This window comes from Thamnophis sirtalis, unplaced genomic scaffold, assembly GCF_051295495.1.
Source record: "Thamnophis sirtalis isolate CommonGarterSnake01/CBP01778 unplaced genomic scaffold, rThaSir2_p1.2 scaffold_5, whole genome shotgun sequence".
NCBI classification, from domain to species: domain Eukaryota; kingdom Metazoa; phylum Chordata; class Lepidosauria; order Squamata; family Natricidae; genus Thamnophis; species Thamnophis sirtalis.
Genome location: NW_028261385.1, coordinates 49,144,082 through 49,165,267, shown reverse-complemented (window position 1 = coordinate 49,165,267; position 21,186 = coordinate 49,144,082). Strand labels below are relative to the sequence as shown.

General features: G+C 40.8%; 1 protein-coding gene across 2 annotated transcripts in view; it reads left to right on the top strand.

Moving 5' to 3' along the window:
* Positions 1-21,186, top strand: part of FBXL17 (F-box and leucine rich repeat protein 17) — a 137,500-nt gene that overhangs the window by 33,529 nt on the left and 82,785 nt on the right. For both annotated transcript variants that reach the window (XM_014054758.2, XM_087715784.1), the window contains exons 5-6: positions 14,759-14,866; positions 19,238-19,368. In XM_014054758.2, coding sequence (XP_013910233.2) covers positions 14,759-14,866; positions 19,238-19,368 — 239 coding nt within the window. The remainder of the gene's footprint in view (positions 1-14,758; positions 14,867-19,237; positions 19,369-21,186) is intronic.

The following is a 21,186-nucleotide window of genomic DNA, read 5'->3' as shown; positions in this document are numbered from 1 at the left end:
TGGAGGGTGGGCAGAGCACCATGTGGCTTGGCACCTTAGTGATACCCCCTAGGGCTGTAAATGGCGCTCTGTCCGGCTGGAAAGGGGATTTGCCGGGTGGCTGCTCATGCATGTGGTTACCTCATAACTGCTTCATCCCTGAGGCTGTGCCCGGCTCTTTGGAAGCCAGTTTACAAGGGAGCAGCCGCCCGGCAAACCCAAAACAATAAGCCCTCCCTGATAATAAGCCCAAGGCCATATTTCGTGGGGCTAAAGAAAATAAGACCCTGTCATATTTTCAGGGAAACATGGTAATAAGTATTCCTTTGAAGGAGGCATTTGCAACTAGATAGCCAGCTCCATTCTCCATCTTGTCTACCTGCTTGACTTAGACAGCAGAGAAAGCAACAGGAAAATAACGAAGCAAAAGCTTAAGTTGTTCTCTATTCAAAAGCATTATAAAGAATTTCTACTGTGTATGTAAAACCTTTTGCTTCTGGTAAAGCCTGCCTCATTATATATTTAGACATGTCAGCTTACTCTAATCAGTGTACTTCTATTTTCTCCCCTCGCTTCCTGCTTAGGTATAAGAAAGGGTTAATTATGGTCACTGATTTTCTTCCTCTAGGATTGGCGGTTGTTTTCTTACAGGTACCCCCTTTTTTCAATAGTCTTTGGATTCCTATTCATCACCATTTCTAAGAATTTCATCCTGAGCTCACCTGGAAACTACAAATCTTCAACAGCCTATGCCAGCGATGGCAAACCTTTTTGCCATCGCATGCCAAAAACGGGGGGAGCACAGGGGGTCGTGCGCTAGTGTGCCATACCCATAATGCTATGCATGTGACTCCCACCTCACACGCCTGCTCCCGCAACCCCCGCACTCCTCCAATTTTTGCCACACGATGGACATGTTTTGTGCCCTCCCCAGAGGCTTTATAGGAACCTGAGGAGGGTGAAGACAGCCTTCCCCGCCCCCACAGAGGCCCTCCGGAGGCTTCCCTGAAGCCCCTGGAGTACAAAATATGGCCCTACTGGAAACCCAGAAGTTCAGGACTTCCAGGTTGCCCCTAGGGCTGTTTTTCACCCTCCAGAGGCTTCAGGGAAGAGAGAAAGAGAGAAGGGAGATGGGGGAGTATGTGTGTATGTATGTATTTGGAGACAAATCAAATCAATAAATGCAAGCAAGAAATATGGAATTTGGCTCAAATAGCTAGAGCCAATCCTGCTGGCTGGAAGTTCTTTAGAACAAACTCATACGTTTCTCAGCACAGCCATTTAGACTTGATATGGGGTTCTGCGGCCACTTGTGACTGTCTTATCCTCAGCTCGGACTTACACCGCGTTATCCCTGAAGAGTTTCATGCTGGGGGGGGGGGATCCGCTGTTTGCCATCATTAATATTCTCCTGCCGTCAGAGAGGCAAGATCAAGTTAAGCTTAGTGCAGGGGCAGCATCATGATGCCCCAACTTTCCCAGCTTTCCAAAATCCCTCTGCTCTCTTCGATTCAAATAAGTACAACTGGCAGCTTTCGCCCTATTTACACCCCCTCCATGAGTTTTCTGCTTCCAACAGACACAGGGGACAGCATGTTTTCCCCTTCACTGAAGAGTCACATGAATACCACCTCCCGGTCCTTTCAAAAAGGAAAAAAAAGGATGGGACCATAAATACAGAATCCGCAAGTTTTCCTCCTGTGGGCGTTGCAAGAGAAGATAGAGGGGAAGACGAATGGGGGCACCAGCTCCGCAGGGACAGCTTCTGTACTTGCCATTCCCACCTTCTTACCCTGTCTGTGCGTGGCGACCTTCACATTCACCACACCCCCACCACAGGAGGGATAGGACTGCATTTTTGCTCCAGCCTGCCCCTGTTGCTGAATTGTGCTGCCGCCTCTGCCCCCTTGGCCAAAAGCAGAACATGGGACCTCTCTCCTCAAGTGCCAGCCTCGGCGTTACTGAAAGTGGGGAAAAAAAGCAGAGCCAAACCAGCGGCAGCCTCAGTAGTAGTAGTAATAGTACAGGTAGCATCAGCAGCGGTTTTTGTGGCAGGACTCTCCTCCTCCCTCTCTCTCTCACACACACACCCACACACACGTCCATCAGCCACCCGGCGCTAAAGAAGCTGGCACCACCGGGGGAGTTGACCAGCTGGGTGCGCAAAACAAGGCGCCCCGGGCTGCCCGCAGTTCTCCTTCCTCCTCTCACCCTTCCTCCTTCAGGGGCTTCCCACCCATTGCTCTGTCTGTTCTGTGCATGGCTCTGCCTGGCTGCATCTTTCCTACACTCCCTTCCCCCCAGCAAAATCCACTCAGCGATCATCCCCTCTCCACCTGCCTGCCCCTGTCTGTTGGGTGCAGAAAACCCAGGGTGGGAGTGTAAATAGGGCGAAAGCCCTATTTGTACTTATTGTACTTATTTGAATGGAAGGGAGCAGAGGGATTTCGTAAAGCTGGGAAAGTTGGGGCGTCAGGACGCTGCCCCTCCACTGAGAAGCTTAACTTGATCTTGCCTCCCTGACGGAGGGAGAATATTAACGATGGCAAGCAGTGGCTTCCCCCCACCCCCAGCGTGAAGCTCTTCTGGGAAAACGCAGAGTAAGTCAGAGCTGAGGATGAGACAGTCACAAGGCACCCCATGTCAAGTCTAAATGGCTGTGCTGAGAACCGTATGATCTTGTTCTAAAGAACTTCCAGCCAGCAGGATTGGCTCTAGCTATCTGAGCCAAATTCCGTATTTCTAAAGGAGCTTTTATGCTCACTCTCTTCTGCTGTCTACAAATCCCACCCCCTCGCCTCTTCTCCTTCCTCTCGGCCCTGCCAGTCTAGTCTGCAAAGCTCCCCGTTCCACTCCATGCTGCAAAGCTCGACAGCCCCCCAAGCGCTGCAGAGCTCCACTCCATGGCATATTGCAAAGCTCAACCTTTCTCTTCCCCCCCCCCCCACATCCCAAATGTCATCATTCGCCATACTCCACATGGCAATCAGCAGAAAATGCAGCTTTCCTCCTCCAGGTTAGGGAGGGGGGAATCTTGCACTAAGAAAGCTCCTGCGCGAGCGAACATGCCAAGCAGTTACATCTAACTCACCTCATGAAGGGCTATTCTGCCTGCTGGTTTCTGCGAGTCTGTAGGTAGTTATTCAGCGATAAAAGGGTAAAAGGCACTCTGCTCATGAACAGAGGGATTGTTTTTATTCATTTGGAGAGTTTCCTATCCTTCCAAAGTCCATGTATGTCTCTGCGATAACTAAACCTCCAGCTGCTCCGCTCACTTCTTAAGCCTCATTTGCCAAAACCTCCCCATTGATAAAATGTTCTCTATCTCTTCCATTAAGCTCTACAGAGGCTCATTCCAGTAATACTGTTACTAATAACTCGATTCTATGCAGCATAACTATCTCCCTGAAGCCTCTGGGGGGAGAAGAAAAGCCCCGAGTGCAAACCGGAAGTCTGTTCCCAAACTTCCGGTTTGTGCGTTGGGTTGTTTTTCACCCTCCAGAGTTTCAGGGAAGCCTCCGGAGAGCGAAAATAAAGACCCAAATCAGCTGGCCAGCATGCGCATGCGCACGCTGGAGCTACCAGGACAATGCTTTGCGTGCCCTAAGAAATGGCTCCACATGCCACCTGTGGATAGGTTCGCCATCATGGGCCTATGCTGTCTAGTGTCACCTTGGCTTGCCATTCATTCCACCTCCATAAAGTCGCTCTGTTTCCCCAAATTTCTTCTTTCCACAAGTCCCTTTTCTAATATTCTACCTCCTTACTTGGTCAGAGTAGCCTTTCTGTCATCTGTGGGAAATGCTGTTCATGAAACATCTAAAAGAACTTTGTTCTATCTCCTGTACTTGGGTTGCATGTATCAGTTAACAAAAATGGGGTATCTGGATGACTGAATTTCTCTGTGACAAACACCCAGAGAGGAATGGACTCCTACATGCTGTAGCAAACTGATTTTTTAAAATTTGAATGTAGGTAATGTAAAAAGTTAGTGATATCCACTGTGGCCTTTTAATCTAAATTTCCTACAGAGAAGTACAAACACTTTTATTAGCAGCAACGGATGATAAAATAAGTTCCTTATCTTTGCCAGACTTTTTAATACTTCCACTGCAAAAAAGAACCTTAGTTTTGATTGAATCCTAGTCGCTTTTTCCTTTGGAAGTTTTTTTAAATCTCTTTTTGAAGTTCTTTTGTTGAAAGAAGACCATTTTCAGATCAGCAATGGAGTGTTTGCACAGATGTTCTAACAACATCTAACATAATTGTTTTAAAGTTAGGGTTATGTTCCTCATTCTTTCATACAGAGATACCTCTGCAAAAAGTCACTGTTGGCAAGATATAAGGCTGAAAGCAGGCAAAATCAGAAATGATTTAGTGATTTGATTTTGGTTTGCAATATTTTTGATGCGGATTTCTAATTCAGAAATTTGATCCTATTATATAGGATTTCTCAGAACTGCATGCAAATGAAGCGCCAGAACCCACTTGCTGATTCAGTTCAGAAGCTCACTTGATAATCCTTGACTTTAAATATTGGTATACGGTTGTCTGATGTAATCACAATGTTTGGTTCACTTGTTCTATTTCCTTAGTTCTTTTTAGGTTGCAAAATATAGCTTTTACTTTAAACATTTAAAAAAGAGGAATAATAATTGCATACATGTCAGGCGATTAACTTTCTGATCATACTAATACAACTATATATCATTTTAAAAAATGTTTTTTCTAAATATAAATGCTTATGTGAATGTTATTTTTTTATGTAAGATATAAATTATTAGTTTTCTAACATTCCTTTTGTTTCCATTTTACTTGCATAAATATCTCTACAAGAAAATGCATGAAGTATATGATAAACGAGGATTATTTGAGTACTGTTTACTGATATTTTACCAAATTAATAACATCTGATGTCCAACTGTACTTTAGGTTGATTTGAGTGAAATTTAAACTTATTTATTTTGTATATTAAACAAATATCCCTGTATTGTGGATTATGTAGTTAATGCCTTCTAAATATTGACATACTGCTTTTTAAAGTAGTAACATGTTTACTGTTTTGTTATATTGTGAAGCAACTGTAATTCTATGTGAGTCTCTTAGCTCTATTTTAAATGTTTCTAACACTATTCAATAATTCTTTCATTAAGCTTCTGGTAATATATTCCTTAGCTCCTTCCCTACTTTTAGCTCCTGATTCTGCCAGTTTGGATGCCATAGCTCATAAACAGGAAATTCTAGCCATTCACTGGAAATTAAAAAATATTTTGTGTGTGTGTGTGTGTGTGTGTGTGTGTGTGTGTGTGTGTGTATGTGTGTTTTTATATATTTAGGTACAATCATTGTATTCATATTTTTGTGAGTTTGGGGAATACATACAGTATCTCTTGGGAGTCTACCAAAGGCTTTAAACACAGAATTCTCAGTCTGTATGGCAACCTGTTATATTTAGCTCAACAAGTGATGAATTAAATTAGAAAATAACCATTAGAGAATATTTCATATTTTGAACATATTGTATAGTTTGCAAAACTAGAACTTAGAATACTTAAAACAAGTATGTACTTTTTAATATAACTACATTGAGTATTTGTGTTAACTGAGGCATTCACTTTACAGGTACTGTGTTCCTCAACTCCATGGTGAATAAATCATATACCTTGCTTGCAAGTCTCTATAGATCATTTTGAACACAGGGCTGCCAGCCACCTGCAATTTAGTTTTAAAACATTTTTTCTACCATCTCAAAAGTTAACAGGTTTCCATATAATTGTACTCTAAGGAAACTTTACATGTTGTGCTTTTCAAGCGATATTTTAACCATCTATAATAAACAATATTTTGCACAAAAGCAATATAATAATTTAAATAAGAGGCTGTTCTGTCCCAAGCCTCTAATTTATACTGATGCCAGCTTGGCTCTCTGCCACAACTAAGGAGGGAGATAAGCAACCCCTTGGCTAGGAGCCCAGAAAATTATCTCTAGGAAAACAAAGCCTGAACTCACGGAATTCTGCAAACTTTCGCTACACCTGGATTAGCAAACTGTTGTTTCCTGCAAAATTCCCCTCCTGTCACCCCACCTATAAGCTCTCTGGGCGGGCCAATCAGTAACCACCTGTTTCCTATTTCCTTCTATGAGCCTTTTTCCAAAGCTGCTCCCTCCTCTTCTCAGCCCTACGCATACGCACATGAGAGACAGCCTTCCTTAGTTCCTCCTCACTGCTCCCTGACTCAGATGCCATCTGGTGGCCAACAGGCCTCTCTCGTCCTTGCTCTGACTCTGAACACCCCCCAGAGTCTTCCTTAGCCTCCAGGGCAGTCCCATAGTGTTCAGCGCTATCAGAGTCCACCAACAGCTCAGCGGGCCGCTGTTGGACCAAAATAAGAGGCTATATTTTGTATCTTCATAAAGTATAACAAAGTGATATAAGAATATATAATACTGCGTTTTTAATTATTAATTTAATGTAAAAGGTAATTTAGATATATCACTGCCTTTCTGATATTGCATTAACCATGTCAGCCAAAATTATCCAATATGTTTACAAAATTTCTGATGAATAAAATTAAGACTTCATCATTCTCATCAGAACAAAGAAAATTTGTTTTAAATAACTGCATGTCAGCGTTCCAAATAGCATCCAAAATTAAATCAGAGTCCAAGACAAAGTATTGCTCAAAGTTCCAATTTATTAAGAGAGCCATGTTGGCACATCTGGGAGAAACCCGAATCGGAGCTTCCCAGTTTTCCCCACCCAGTTAAAAGTTCATGCTCTTGCCCCCACACCCACAAGTCCATCACATGGTCCAATCTTCCACTGCCATGCTGGCAGTTCAACCTATCCAGTTCTGGCCAGGTGCAGAGGTGTAGAGACAAAGGGTGACCTTGGATTCTAGAAAGGAATTTTATTTTGGCTACATAGAATTTTACTCCGTACCATTTACCCACAATAGAAATAGCATAGTAGAATAATAGAAAGTGTGGCAAGCCAAAGATCCAAAAAGGAATATGGATGCAGGCCTGACACTGCATTTCCTTATTTATATTTGAGGGAAGATATTATAATGTTGGCTGATACCTAAATCAGGGATTTTGTTGCTCTAAGCAATGCAAAAGTTGTCACAAATGTCTTTTAGACACGTCCTCCTTGCAGGTTTTGCAAATGTGTGACTGCTATGAAGTGGCAAAGTACATATTGATTTTTTAAAAAAATGTAAATAATTTTGAAACTTGCTGAAATCCTATGACATGCCAAATCATTCAAAATTTGTGGTGATTGACAAGGCATATAAGCCATTGCAAAAACATCAGGAAGCAGAACCCCAGGGCTTAAACACATCCAAGATTCTTTTTCAACTTGTAGATCTTGACTTGTAGGACTGCATCATTAACCATGAATTAGATAAGGTTTATTTGAGGATGACTTCCCTAAAAAGTTTGAAGTAGAACATTGTATAAGCGAGGTATCACATAATCTCTTTGAAGAAACTGCCAATTTACTTTTGGAACATAGCAGGATGGTTTGCCTTTATTAAAGATCATCTGTTTTTTCAAGTATCTATCTGATTTTCATATTCTTCTTCAAGTGACTTGACTATTAACCATTGTAGACATCTCAGAAAAGACATTTGAAGGGGGTATAGCTGTTCTAATTAGCAATGAGTAAAAAAATGCATATCCTTTCTGCCCTTGGAACTCTTGGTAGAAGCTTCTTTGCTACATCTCAAAGAAATGCAAATTATTATGTTTAATATCTATGCCTCTCCATTTAGAATGTAGAACAGAATGTTCTGGAAATAACATGGCTAGTCTTTGGTTTAAAGAAGTGGCTTTTTCCTTGAACTCATGTATATTAAATGGCTCCCTTGCTGCATGGCTGAATACATATTTTGGGAAAATTGTCAGACAATCACTGTTGTCTATGTATTCCCATAACACAACATCTTTACTGTTCAATTTGGAGGTGAAATCATGCTTGAAAAGTGACTACTTTCCACTAATGACATTGAGTAAAAAGCCAATATTTCCCATGGGTCAAAAAATGCACACATTGGGCAATTTAAAATGCTCTGCTGATTGGAAGATCTCTATACACTTTAAAAGGGGCGTTGGTCCTACCTGAGACACCCATTCTCATAGGTAGGGAGGAGCAGCCAGGATTGGGTATTGCTGTCATCTTCTGCCAGGAGACTCAGCCATTAATATTTTGGTAACGCCCCTCTACTGGGACCATGCCCCCAGTTTTCCAAGAAGGTGTGGAAATAATGAGTCCTGTGACCTGGGAAAACATAAACCCCTACCTACTGGCAAGACCAGATGGACTTAAGGGTGGGGCTGGCTGCTTCTCCCTACCTATGAGAATGAGCGTCTCAGGTAGGACCAATGCTCCTTCTCCATAATGGTAGGGAGGAGCAGCCAGGATTGGGACTTACCAAAACTGGTCAGTCTTGCAGGTGGGAAGCAGCCTGGTCCTGGTAGGCCTGCTCCATGTGGATCCTCTGAAGCACTCGCCTACCAAAAGCCGCACTGACGGCCGCGAAGGTGTCCAGCTTTTAATGGTGAATAAACAGAAATGGGGATGATCAGGTCGCTGCTTGGCAGATCTCCCCACTGGAGGCCTGAGTAACCCACACCATAGTCGTGGCTGTGCTTCTGGTGGAATTGGCCATGAAACATCTTGGCACTGGAAGGCCCTGCATTTCATAGGCCTTGGCAATGCATGCCCAAATCCATCATCCCACAGTTGATGAAGAAGCTTTGGTACCCAAAGTAGAAGGCTGAAAGGAGACGAACAATGCCTCCATTCTCCGGTGAGGAGAAGTTTGTTTAAGGTAGATCTTTAGAGCCCTCTTCACATTTAAGATGTGCCACCTCCTTGCCAAAGCATGGGATAGCCCTGGACAGAAATTAGGCAAGATCAATTCCTGGACATGGTGAAACCAGGAATTCACCTTAGGGATGAAGGAGAGGTATGAGTATGAGTACCACCCTGTCGTGGTGGAAGATGCATACGTCTTCCCTCACCAAGAGGGCTGCCAGCTCCAAAATCTCCTGGCTGACATGATGGTCACCAGGAAGGCCACTTTACAGGTCAGGAAGCACAGTGAAACTGACCTCAGCGGTTCGAAGGGACTCCCAGTGAGGGTGTTGAGAACCTTCGACAAATCCCAGGTGGGGTACATGTGTACCACTGGTGGTCTCAAGTTCATTGTGCTCCTGAGAAACCTGAAGATGGTAGGATGCTGTGAAAGAGGCCCCAGAGAGCCATAATTGAGTCTGTTGAGATCCAAAATTGGTCTCCATCCACCCAAGCTCATCGGAACTAGAAACAAGATGAAATAAAACCCTTGCCCCTGCTGGTCCAGAGGAACCAGCTGAATGACCTGAATGTCCAACAGATGCTGGATGGCTGCATCTATCAGGACCACCTTGATTGGATCCCAAGAAATAGGGCAGGTGAGAAAGCAATTCGGAGGGATGGAATAAAACTCTAGAGCTAGTCCCAGTCTTACCGTGTTGAGGAGCCAATTGTCCCCTGTGATGGCTTCCCACCGATGAGCGAAGTGGCTGAGTTGACTGCTGATAGGATATTCGTCCTTGTAGTCAGCGGGAGCGGTAGTAAGGGCGGCTCCCTGCCCCTCGCAAGGGCCGCTTGCCCTGAGTAGCCAGGTGTTTTCTGAAACCAGTCTTGTCCTGTCTAGGAAAGAATCTTTGGGGCTGTTGGTAATTGAAACCCCTGTCCGAGGGTCTAAAGGACTGCCCCTTATAATAGGGTGATTGGCACCGGTTTGACCTTCGGGAAATGATAGGCAGGATCTTGCCCCTAACCTTAGACTCTACTAACAGGGGTTCCAAAGGCTCCCAAAAAAATTTGTCACCTTGGAAAGGGGTAGAAGCCAGTTTCCACTTATTGTCAGCCTGCCAATTCTTAAGCCAGAGGGAGCGTCTGGCAGAGACTGCGGCCGCTATAGACCTGGCTGCAAATTTGGTAGGATTCAGCGTGGCATCTGCTGAGTACGCCGCTGCTGCCACCAATTTGCTGATGTCCTGATGCAACCTAAGATCATCTGGTGGAACCCTGGCTCACTGTTGACGGAGCCAGATTAGGGATGTACGGTTAAAAAAAGAAGCAGCAGATGCAGCCTTCACAACCCACATCGAAGCTAAATGGGCCCTGCAAATAGCCTGTTCAACCCTCTTGTCCCCGGGCTTAAGGGTTTCCATGGCATCCATGGTCACAGGGGTGGCTGATGGCCCATCCACTGAAGGCAACTGAAGCAAATTTGCTAACTCAGGAGCCATGTTATAGAGTCTTTTCTCTGTCCCAGTCAGATTAGGCCCTGAACCTAAATTGCCCCACTGATGCTGGACTATGTCCAAAAAAAATATCGGGGAGCTGGCACAACCTCTGCTTCCACAGATGGCTCTACAAAAAAAAGGAGTGACCTGCGCTTTAGAGTCAGGAGGAGCTACTGCCACTAAACCAAAACCCAAATTAGCAGTTGACTTGGCCTTAGATAACAAAGTATTAAAGAGTTCTGAATGGAAAAGGCCCTTGCAGGGTGAAGGATCCAAAGACAACCCTTCATCAGCAAAGAATGCAAACCCTTGATCTTCCTCCTCAGAGGAATCCTTACCATGGATGGATAGAGGCTGAGATGGAGGCTGAGAAGGAACTGCCCAAGAACTCTGAGGGATAGGAGCTAGAGACTGCAGCTGACATGGTGCAGGCTGAGCAGACTGCCCCCCCTTGTTGAGGGATTGCTGCAAAACCCTGGGTTACTGCCTTAGCAATAAGCCTGGAAAAATGGTCTGCTAATTCAGGCCCCTGGTCAACCCCTGGGCGAAGACCTGCTGCAGTAGAGGTAAAGGTAGCCTCAGGAATTGGTGTGGGGTGGAAGAGGAAGAACCCTGGTTCCCCATTACTGGTCTAGTCTGTATAGAAACAGCAGCAAGAAAAACATCAGAGCTGTCAAAAAATTCCCTTGATCTGGGAGAAGTAAGCTCTCTAGTTCCCTCTGGTGACCAAGAGCGGGAGCAAGCAGGTTGCAAGAGACTTGCTTCATTGCAAGCCTCTAATGGTCGTTCTCCCAAAGAACGGGGAAAATCCCCTCTTGCCATTGGAGGGCTAGATCTCTAGTCTAGCCGCAATCTCTGCCTTCTTTACCTGCTTCTCCAATGCCTTTTGCCTCCACTTGGCATACTTCTCATCTGCTTTAAGAGCACTGGAATGACTCTTATCTCTGGCTCCTGTTACAGCCTTTCTTTGGCTGGCAGAACCACTTCTGTTGCTGACAGATGGGAGATTAGGATCCCTCCTAATCTTCCCATGCGGCTCTGGCATGCTAAAGCTGGCTGGTGGTTGAGAAACTGCCATTGCCAGAAGTTTGCCAGGCAGGTCGGCCTGTGGACCGGAGCTGACACTGAAATTTCTGAGGCTGGAAACAGCCGGGCCTGTTCACGTCTGCCATTTGCAAGTTGGAAAAGCCTCTGCATGTCAAGCTGTCAGAGAGAGAAAACTGGCTGCAACTGATCACGCGCTGGCAGAGGCAAGTCCGGTATAGTTGGACTGAAAAGCCTCCCTCTCTGGCTGCAATACTTGGAATGGCCATGGCTGCTTGTGCGTACCTTTCCTAGCTTGCCCGGCAGTTCAGACACCCACTAGGTAACCTGCTGAGCGGTGAAGATTATGGGACTTCGGCTAAAAGAAAAAAACCATTTAAAACTATCCCCCTCAGCCACTCTGCTAAAAAGATGGGAACCGCGCCAAAGAGATGACAGGACAACTAACCATACTTGGTTAGCCGTCACTAAAAGAAAAATTCAATGAAAAATTCAAATTTCAAAAATCAAAAATTAAAAAAATAAAATAAAAATACCTATGAAAGAAACCCATTCACAGAGAACCAAACAATGCTCTTGACAGTCAGACAACTGAGCCGGAAACTGGGGGAACGGTCCCAATAGAGGGGCATTACCAAAAATATTAATGGCTCAGACTCCAGGCAGAAGACGATAGCAATACCCAATCCTAGCTGCTCCTCCCTATTACTATGGAGAATATGTCCATTCCAACATGCTCTAGGAAATGGTTTAGGCAAACCCAGTGTCCCCAGCTCTATATGAAGCTATGAGCGTAATGTTTGCTCCTACAACTCCCAATATTCTATTATTAATATACCTACAGAGTTCCTGCAGATCTTGTATGGTCCTGTGTGTTTCCTTGTGAGAACTGCTTTCTGGAACTAAAGTGGATGCCAATTTCAATACATTTCAATGCTTTAGAAACTGGCTACACAATCATGTTTTCCAACCAGAAATCCCACTGGATTGTTTTGCTCTATTTTCTTTCTTTCCACCCCCTAACTATACTGTGTATGGCCTCCTCCTACCCTGACCTCCTGATCTGCAGAGATCTTAAAAAAAACAACTGAAGAGAAGAAGGTGGGAAGCAGGCCCAAGGCCTATGGAGAGTCTGTGAGACTCTCCATTTCTCACTGTGAGAGTGAGAAAAAGAGCACAGGTTGTCTCTCAAGAGGTGCAGAAGGCCTGGGCAGGTGGACCTAATTCTTTGTTTGACCTCCCAGGGCCTCTCCCACTCTTTGAGGCACCTTATGCTCTGTTATTGGAGGTAATTATTATGCTTAATAATTATTTATTTCTTGGTATGTATGATTGAAAGCTCTTAGCACTGATGTTTGGAAATGTTGGAGAATTTATAGGCAAATTCTTCATCTGTATATAAAAAATATTTTATCTCTATATTTGTTTCTTATAATTGAGCTGTATTACTGGGTATACATATGAAAGAACAAAAATAATTATAAATCATATAAAGTAATATGCATTCTTAATTTCAGCTTGCATGCTCATTGTTAAAAAGTACGTTTGGACATAGCTTTATTTTATTTCAAAGATAGCAATGCCCTTTTTATTTTTTAAAACAGTTATCTAGTTCTCCACTTAAAATTCAGTGGGAACAGAAAATTAGAAACAACTGCTTAAATATGCAACTTCTAGAAAGCAATGAAACTGGGTTTTTTTTTGGTGAAATCACCAGCTGCCTATACCAAGATAACAAGTAAATATTTTCAAATGCCAAAGACTGGAAAGATAGTGAAACCAGTAGAATGAAAAATTGTAGCCAAATTTTAATAGAATTACTCCAGAATTACTCCACCCAATAGTCTCAATCCTTACAAAGAGTTACCAATTTTCTTTCATGACAGTCTCCCTTCATTACATTTTTTTTAAGTTTTAAAAATTATATTGCCAGTTGGAAGTTTCCAAATTACATTAGGAGATAAAAAGATGATGCATTGGAAATTTAGTAAATCCCCTGGTATTTTACTTGACAGTACAGAGTTAAAATATCCATTGCTATATGAGGTACTTGGGCTGTGAAAATACATTAATTTTTTATATTAAAGTGGTAAGAAATGCTGACATGGAGACTGCAAGTGCTGACTGAGGAGACTTTTAGACTATTTTTCTTTACTGAAGGAACTAATATTTACAGTTTATAGCTTTATTTCTGACTGAAAAAAATTAGCCCAAGAGCCACAATTGAACAAAATTATATTTGATATTAGTAGGCTGCTATGAAAAACTGATTTTTTTTACCATGTTTAAATAGGAAAATATACAGTTATTGTATTAATACTGTAAGCCACCCAAGTAACTTACCTTATAGTAAGATGGGCAGCCAATAAATTTGCTCATCACATTTATTCAATTTATTTATTTTAAAAAAATAAATGCATTTAATAAATAAATAAAAATAATTATAAAAATGCCCGCGTACTATACTTAAAAAAATTAAACTAAAAGGACAATTTTATCATAAAAATCAGTACAAGCAGATGAAAGAAAATGTATTTCCAAGAATCTACAAATAAAAAGTAATGAATTCTTTTATTGACATTCAGGTATATCGGGTAAGCTAAGAATAGGCAATCTTTTTGAGCTGAGAATATATTTAGAATTTGGGAGCATATAGTGATAGGCGCATTCACAAAATGGTCACTTTAGGAGAGTTTCCTGTTCACAAAATAGTTGCTGGTAATGGTCATGAATTGTGGGTCTCTAAGATAAAATGTTCTTTACTTTTGTATGGAGACAAAGGCAATAAATATGATGCTAGATACTTTTGGTGAAGGCCAACTTCTTTTGTACTTTTTTAAAATAAAGAGTATTTATTTTTATTTTTCAAAGTTAGGTGCTGCACAGAGCGTGGTCAACAAAAAGGATTTGGGGGTCACATTTAAAGCCCTGACTGCCATGTTGCTTTTTGTGTGTGCCTTTCTATGTAAAAAAACATGGGACGGGATACTGAACCAGTGGGACCCCTTCCACTGGAATTTCCATGGACTCATGTGCTCCCCTCACATGACCACTGATTGTAACAGCAACTCCAGCTGACAAACTTTTAAGGCAGTCCAGAATGATACCATGGTCGTGATAATGAATACTGAGAAATCTAACAGAGCAAGAGAGTCATACTCCTCTGAGGTCCTAACAGAAATCCTCTACCAGATTAATACTAAATACTAAAATCCTGACTGACAATTGGAATATATTGTTTTTTCTAAAAGTGAAACATTAGACATTATTCTTTGTTACCCAAATGTCTTTAAGGTCCATTTTCAATGTTTTTATAGTAAAAAACAATGATCCTGCAAGCCATTGTGCATTTCCTTAGAATGTTTTCTTGGACTTTGATTATTTCAGAATTCAGAATAATGTAAACTTCTTTTTTCTCTCTTTATTTAGGTAACTGATCAGTCTGTTAAAGCATTTGCTGAACATTGTCCTGAGTTACAGTATGTTGGGTTTATGGGCTGTTCTGTTACATCTAAAGGAGTGATACATCTTACCAATGTAAGTATATTAACTAGGTTATTTATTGATATTTCTAAGCAGACAAACTCTAGATGCATCAATATTGTTAAATTACATATTAAGGAATAGGTTAAGGAATAAGGATCAGTTTTGTGATGGATGGAAGCTCTTGCAAGAATGCTTTAAACTATGGTAGATGGCTATAATTCAAACAAAGGACATGTATAGGCTATAGAATCCTTCCCAAGGATGCAAGAACTTAGAAGCAAATTTCTTTTTATAACCTTTTCTATTTAGTAGTGAAGATTGTTTTGTTTGTGGCTTTTTCAAATAAACATTTCTTCTTTAGAGCTCCCTTTCCTTGTCAACTCACATCAACTTAGATAATAATAATAGTAATATATTACATTTATATGCTGATTCCCAGCAGTCATCAGCGTATTATTTTGTTAGGGATGTATGTTCATTACAGGTAGTCTTCAACTTACAACTCTAATAGAATCTGGAATTTTCATTCTAAGCTAAGATGGTCATAAGCCAAAATGTTCACGTCACCAGATTTTTTTTGTTCCAGTCTTTAAGTAAACGACATAGTCATTAAGCAGATGCCAGGGTCATTTATGTAATCCTATGCTTGCTTTTTTGCTGGAAAAATGTAAAGTTAAACCAATTGCCAGGCACCCAAAATGTGATCATGTGGTTGTGGGAGGTATGCAGCTGTTAGAAACCAAAACTGGGTCATTAGTAGCTTTTGGGGCCGGGGGGGGGGGGGAGAATACATCATAAGTTTGACCAGTCATAAGTGACTGGTTGTAAGTCAAGGACTATTTGTGATTAATGTTTATAATGAATGAGATTTGCAACTTTCATTCTTTTACATCTGTCTGTCAATTGCTGTTAAACTTTTTGCTCTGCCTTTTGTCTTTTATCAACTTTAAAATAAATAATTTGATATAATTAGGAAACTTCATTCCAAGATCTAGGTGTCAGGTTCCAAAGGGTTAATGAAACCAGCCAAACACAGAAACGGTTTGTAAATGCAGTTTGTATTCTTCCTTCAGCACGAACTGACCAACAAAGCACTAAGGCAATGAATAAATTGTCAGAGCTGCCACGCTGTGCTTCCCACTACCTTTTATAGTTACATTGGTAATTAAGATAAACCGCACCTCGCACTTGCGCACACCCATCACTTTATGACCCACAGTGAAAATCACCTGGCAATTAATCATGGATTGTTAGCAGGAGTTTCTTCAGCTTGTGGAGGTGGGATGGTGAGTCTTGGCAGCTGGCCTAGTCTTCTCCCTGAATGGCAGCTCCAGGCCTCTGGGCTGGCCGGAGATGACATGTGGCCCCCTGCCACGGAGACAGCATCTGGGAAGCTACAAATTACAGTTAGTTAGGAATTGAAGGATCCCTTTCCCCCGGTTTTTGGGATGTCTGCGGTGGAATCTCGCTACCAGGTGGGGTGCCCTACAGTCCTTGCTATGACCCCAAGATGCCTCCGACGGGATAACCTTTCCATAAAATAAGGTATTGTAACCGTCCCCTGTGCCACCTGGAATCTAGTATATCTTGCACTATATAGTGCTGTTCCCCCTCTACAGTAACCGGGGCTGGCAGCCGTAGTGGGTCTCCTCTGATATCAGAGGCCTGAATTGATCAGAGCAGGCTGCAGTGGAAGACTGGATGTGTTTTCCCCAGTAAGGAGGGGGGAGTCTTAGCTGCACTGTGACCGGGTTAATAACTCACACGATTGGGAAAGACCCAATGAATTTGGGCCCGAGTTTCTTATATGGCAATGGCAGCCTGAAATATTTAGTGGAGAGGTATACCCTCTGGCCTACATGGAAAGGTCCTTGCGCCTTCTGCCTTTTATTGGCACTCTTTTTATATGTGACAAAAGAGTGACATAACACCTCCCTCACCACTTTCCAAACTTTTTGCATCTGGGCTATCCGCTCCTACGAAGTCGTGTCATCTGGGCGCACTTGAGGACACTCCGGAATTGGGATGAACTCCTGCCCTGTAGCCACATGAAATGGGGTAACCCCGTACTTTTGTGCACTGCATTGTTATATGTGATGTCTGAAAAGGGGAGGAGTTCAGCCCAATCAGTCTGTTGGTACTGGACATAACATCTCAAGTAGCGCTCCACCATAGCTTTTGCCTTCTCCGCTGCACCATTTGTCACGGGTTGGAAGACTGTACTAAGTCCCTATAGACATGGGCAATAAACAATTTGGCCAGCTTCTTAGCAGACGGAAAGGCTGGTACATGCGACAAAATGAGCCTGCTTGGAGAACAGGTCTATTATCGTCCAAATCACCTTGTTCCCTTGGCTGTCTGGTAAATCCACAATGAAGTCCATAGCTACCTGTTGCCATGGCCGACTTGGATCTGCCACCTGCTGTAAAATACCAGGAGGCCGAACAGGCCAGGCCTTCATGGTAGTGCAAACAACACAACTCCTTATATATCCCTCTATGTCCCTTCTCATGTGGGGCCACCAGAACTGGCGATTTACTTATTTTCATCCATAATTTTTAATGAATCTTTCTCATACTTATCTATGCAGGGTTTCATTGTTTACCTCCCTTCATTATAAGAACTTTCTATTTGTTCCCATTCTCTTCTTTTTCAGTCTAGCATAATTCTTGTAGGGTTAAAATTAAGAAGAATGTCATCCTGAGCACCAGACCAAAGGTGAAATGTAAATGTAATTAGTGAATAAATCTTGTTTTTCACTCTTACAGAGCAGAGATAATACCAGTTGTAATTTCCCTGATTAACTTATTTTTTTGAGTAGTAACATTATATTGACCATTTGCTAATCCTTTAATACAGAGGCTAATGTTAAAAGATATATTACAAAAGGCACATTTTCATTTCTGACTTCTTTAAGAACAGTTGAAAATATTGTACTTTCTTTTTGGTTGATCAGTTTGGAGCTTAGGATGTGTCACCAGTTTGCTCAGCTCTTCAGAATTTCTTCCTAAACCATCTACTAAGGCAGTGTTTTTCAACCTTTTTTGTGCAAAGGCACACTTTTTTCATGAAAAAAATCACGAGGCACACCACCATTAGAAAATGTTAAAAAAATTTTAACTCTGTGCCTATATTGACTATATATAAAGTGTTTTTCCCACGGCACACCTTACACTATGTCACGGCACACTAGTGTGCCGCGGCACAGTGGTTGAAAAACACTGTACTAAGGCATAGGATCTGTTATGTATTTTCTATTATATCAGAAAAGGCAGTGTTAGCCCTTGTATAGTATTATAATTTCATAATGTTGTAGGCTTTATTCTATAACTGCATTTTTTTTCTACATGCTTCTGACCATTTTTGCGACAAGGAAGGGGTCAGAGATTTCCTCTCTTACCCTCACTCATGTGGATTGATATATTAGGATGAAGATGGTTCTGTAGGTAGCCAGATCCCATGCTATGTAGCTCTATTGTTTTATATTGTCTGCCTTTTTATAGTTATTGATTTTTCCAAGCATTAAGATCTCCTCTAGTGATTCTTTGCTTCACATTGTATATCCAAAACATCTGAACTTTAGATTTATTATTAGCAGCACAGTTCAAAGACATACATTTTTCTTCATTCAGCCTTTTTGATTGTCTAGCCTTTTTAGACTACAAGTGGGAAAACTGACCTTGACTTTACATAATCATAGGTTTTTTTTAAAAAAAATGGAATAGCAGATTGGCCTTTGACTCTCTTCTTTTGCCTTCTTTTTTTTTTTAAACTGTTCTTTGTAATTTGTTTCTCGTTTTGTTTGTTCTTGTATTGTTCCCTTCCCCTTAGTTTGTTAGCCGCCCTGAGTCCCTCTGGGAACAGGGGGGCATACAAGTTTAATAAACCCTTAAACCCTTCAACAAGCATTTCTTTAATTCCTCTCCTTTCTGATACTAAAGTGGCATCATTAGCATAATTGAGGTTGTTGATGTTTTTCTCAGCAATTTTAATTCTAATATCTATTACTTCTAATTTATCATTAAAAGTTTGGCATTTCCTCCCATTGAATAGCCATGCTGTATCAGAGATTTTCCACAGACTTGAGGAATCTTTCATCCTTGGGAGATAAATACTGAAAACAATATTGTTGTTTTTTTTAAAATCAAGATAATTTATAATATTGGATTGTTATACTGTTAATATTTGCATTAATAAATATTTTATATTAATTCTACCATAATTATTTGCAGACAAGGATTTTGGAATTGTTTACAATGCAAGTACAAAATAATTTTATCTTCAGTTGGAATGAAATTTTTTGAACTTGGAGTTATTCTTAAAAAAAAGATAAAAGTATAATGGGAGGCAAAACGTTGCATATAAGTATTTGAATAATTAAGTATGCTTATTTTTTACTTTCTATTTTATTTATCTTAATAGCTAAAAAACCTTTCCAGCTTGGACTTACGTCATATCACAGAACTGGATAATGAAACTGTGATGGAGATAGTAAAGAAATGCAGAAACCTTACCTCTCTCAATCTGTGTCTGAATTGGATTATAAATGACAGGTAAGTAACATTTTTTATAGAAAAGCAAAGTGAATCCACAGTATTAGTTATAACTAATAATTGATACTTTTCAGAAGATAGAGATAATTGAACAATAGGTAGTTCTCAACTTATGACTTGTTCAGTGATTGTTCACAATTACAATGGGGCTGAAAAAGACAGTGACTAAAGCTATGTTTGGGAAGTGTTTTACTGCTTAAATGCCTCCTTTTTAGACACCGCAACTAGAAGATAAAACAGCTGGGTGAATTATGTCTTTCTCGGATTGCTTGCTGCTTACAAGGTGCAATGCAGGGCAGCCCAAAGGACATAGATGTGTGCGGGGGGGGGGGGGCATGCGTAGATGAGCAGGTAGTTATGGGCAGTTGAAGCCCATAATAGCTTGGACTTGGGTTACTCGGTTAATGACCCACAATTCTTGGTTAACAATTACAATGAGAAGTGTCTGTTATAAGTTGGTCCAGCTATGTGATGTCTTGCTTCATGATAGCAGCAACTTATGACAAATTATGATCCCAATTGCCGTAGGTTGAAATCTACCTATAAAAGATTACTGAAGGATTTGTTAGTTTAGTGTGACTATTTAAGTATATTTTGGGGTTGTTTTACAATTAGATGCTTGCCTAAAATATGGTGTATATATACTGTAGTATATATTCTACATTTATGGGTTCCATCTGCCCCTTTTAAAAAAGAGATTCTATTCCATTTATTTACTTATTTTACCAAATTAAAAAATAAAAAGTAATATATCTTTTCCCTTGAAATAGTTTGAAAACATTTTTTATATTTAATACTGTATAATTATTGTAATAGAAAACATAAATATACTAGAAAGAAATTTTCAGCTATTTCTTGTTTCATAATTTTTTTTCCCATTTGTAGAGGCAACTAATTATATGAAAAAGTATGTTATTTGAAGCTTCAGGAAGAAGTGAGACTGGAACATTACTATCTCACTCCTTCTTCTAGTATTAGTTAATTTCCCCAACACTCATATCAAGATTCAGTATTGTTGAAATTGAAGTTTTAGGTGATAAGTATATATGTCTTATTTGCATGCTAAAAGGAATACATTATATTTTTCCTTTTGCACAAAGAAGGCAATTTGTAGGTATTACAGGCAAAGGAAGAATATTTTAGTAAAATAAATATAATTATATATTCTGGTCTGGAAACTAACCAAGTTGTGAGAATGTAAAGCTAAAAACACTGGAGAAAAGAGCATATATTTGGTAGTTGATAGGTGAAGGGAAAACATCTACTAAGGGCCAAGAACCAAGAACCAAAACTGTATCTTCAAATACAGTTTTCCTTTCTGGAATTACAACTTGATAAATAAGATAGTAATTATTCTGTAAGTATATTTTAGTGTCATATTAGATTTTAATCTGATCTTAGTACATTTAACAACCAAGAGCTCTTTGGTAAAGAAAAAAAGATATACTAAAAACAAATTTTAATTGGATTGAATAAAATGGAATAAACATCGGAGTAAAAATACACTGTGATGTATAGTAGGGTCTTTACAGATCTAGTTTCAAAGGGCCAAATATGGACATCCATGTACTTTAAAATAGTTGCATCTTTTTGGGAAGTTGCAGGATGCTTTCTTTGGTTTAGACGTGATTATGGAGAAACTTGCATTTGGTTAAAGGTATTCTGATACAGGAAGTCATTGCTTAACAACCGGTTGAAATTAAGTTGGATTCAAAAACATTAGTTATGACCTGCCCTCAAAGTTATGACTGACACACACACACACACACACACACACACACACACACACACACACACGTGATCTCAGTTAAAGCATTT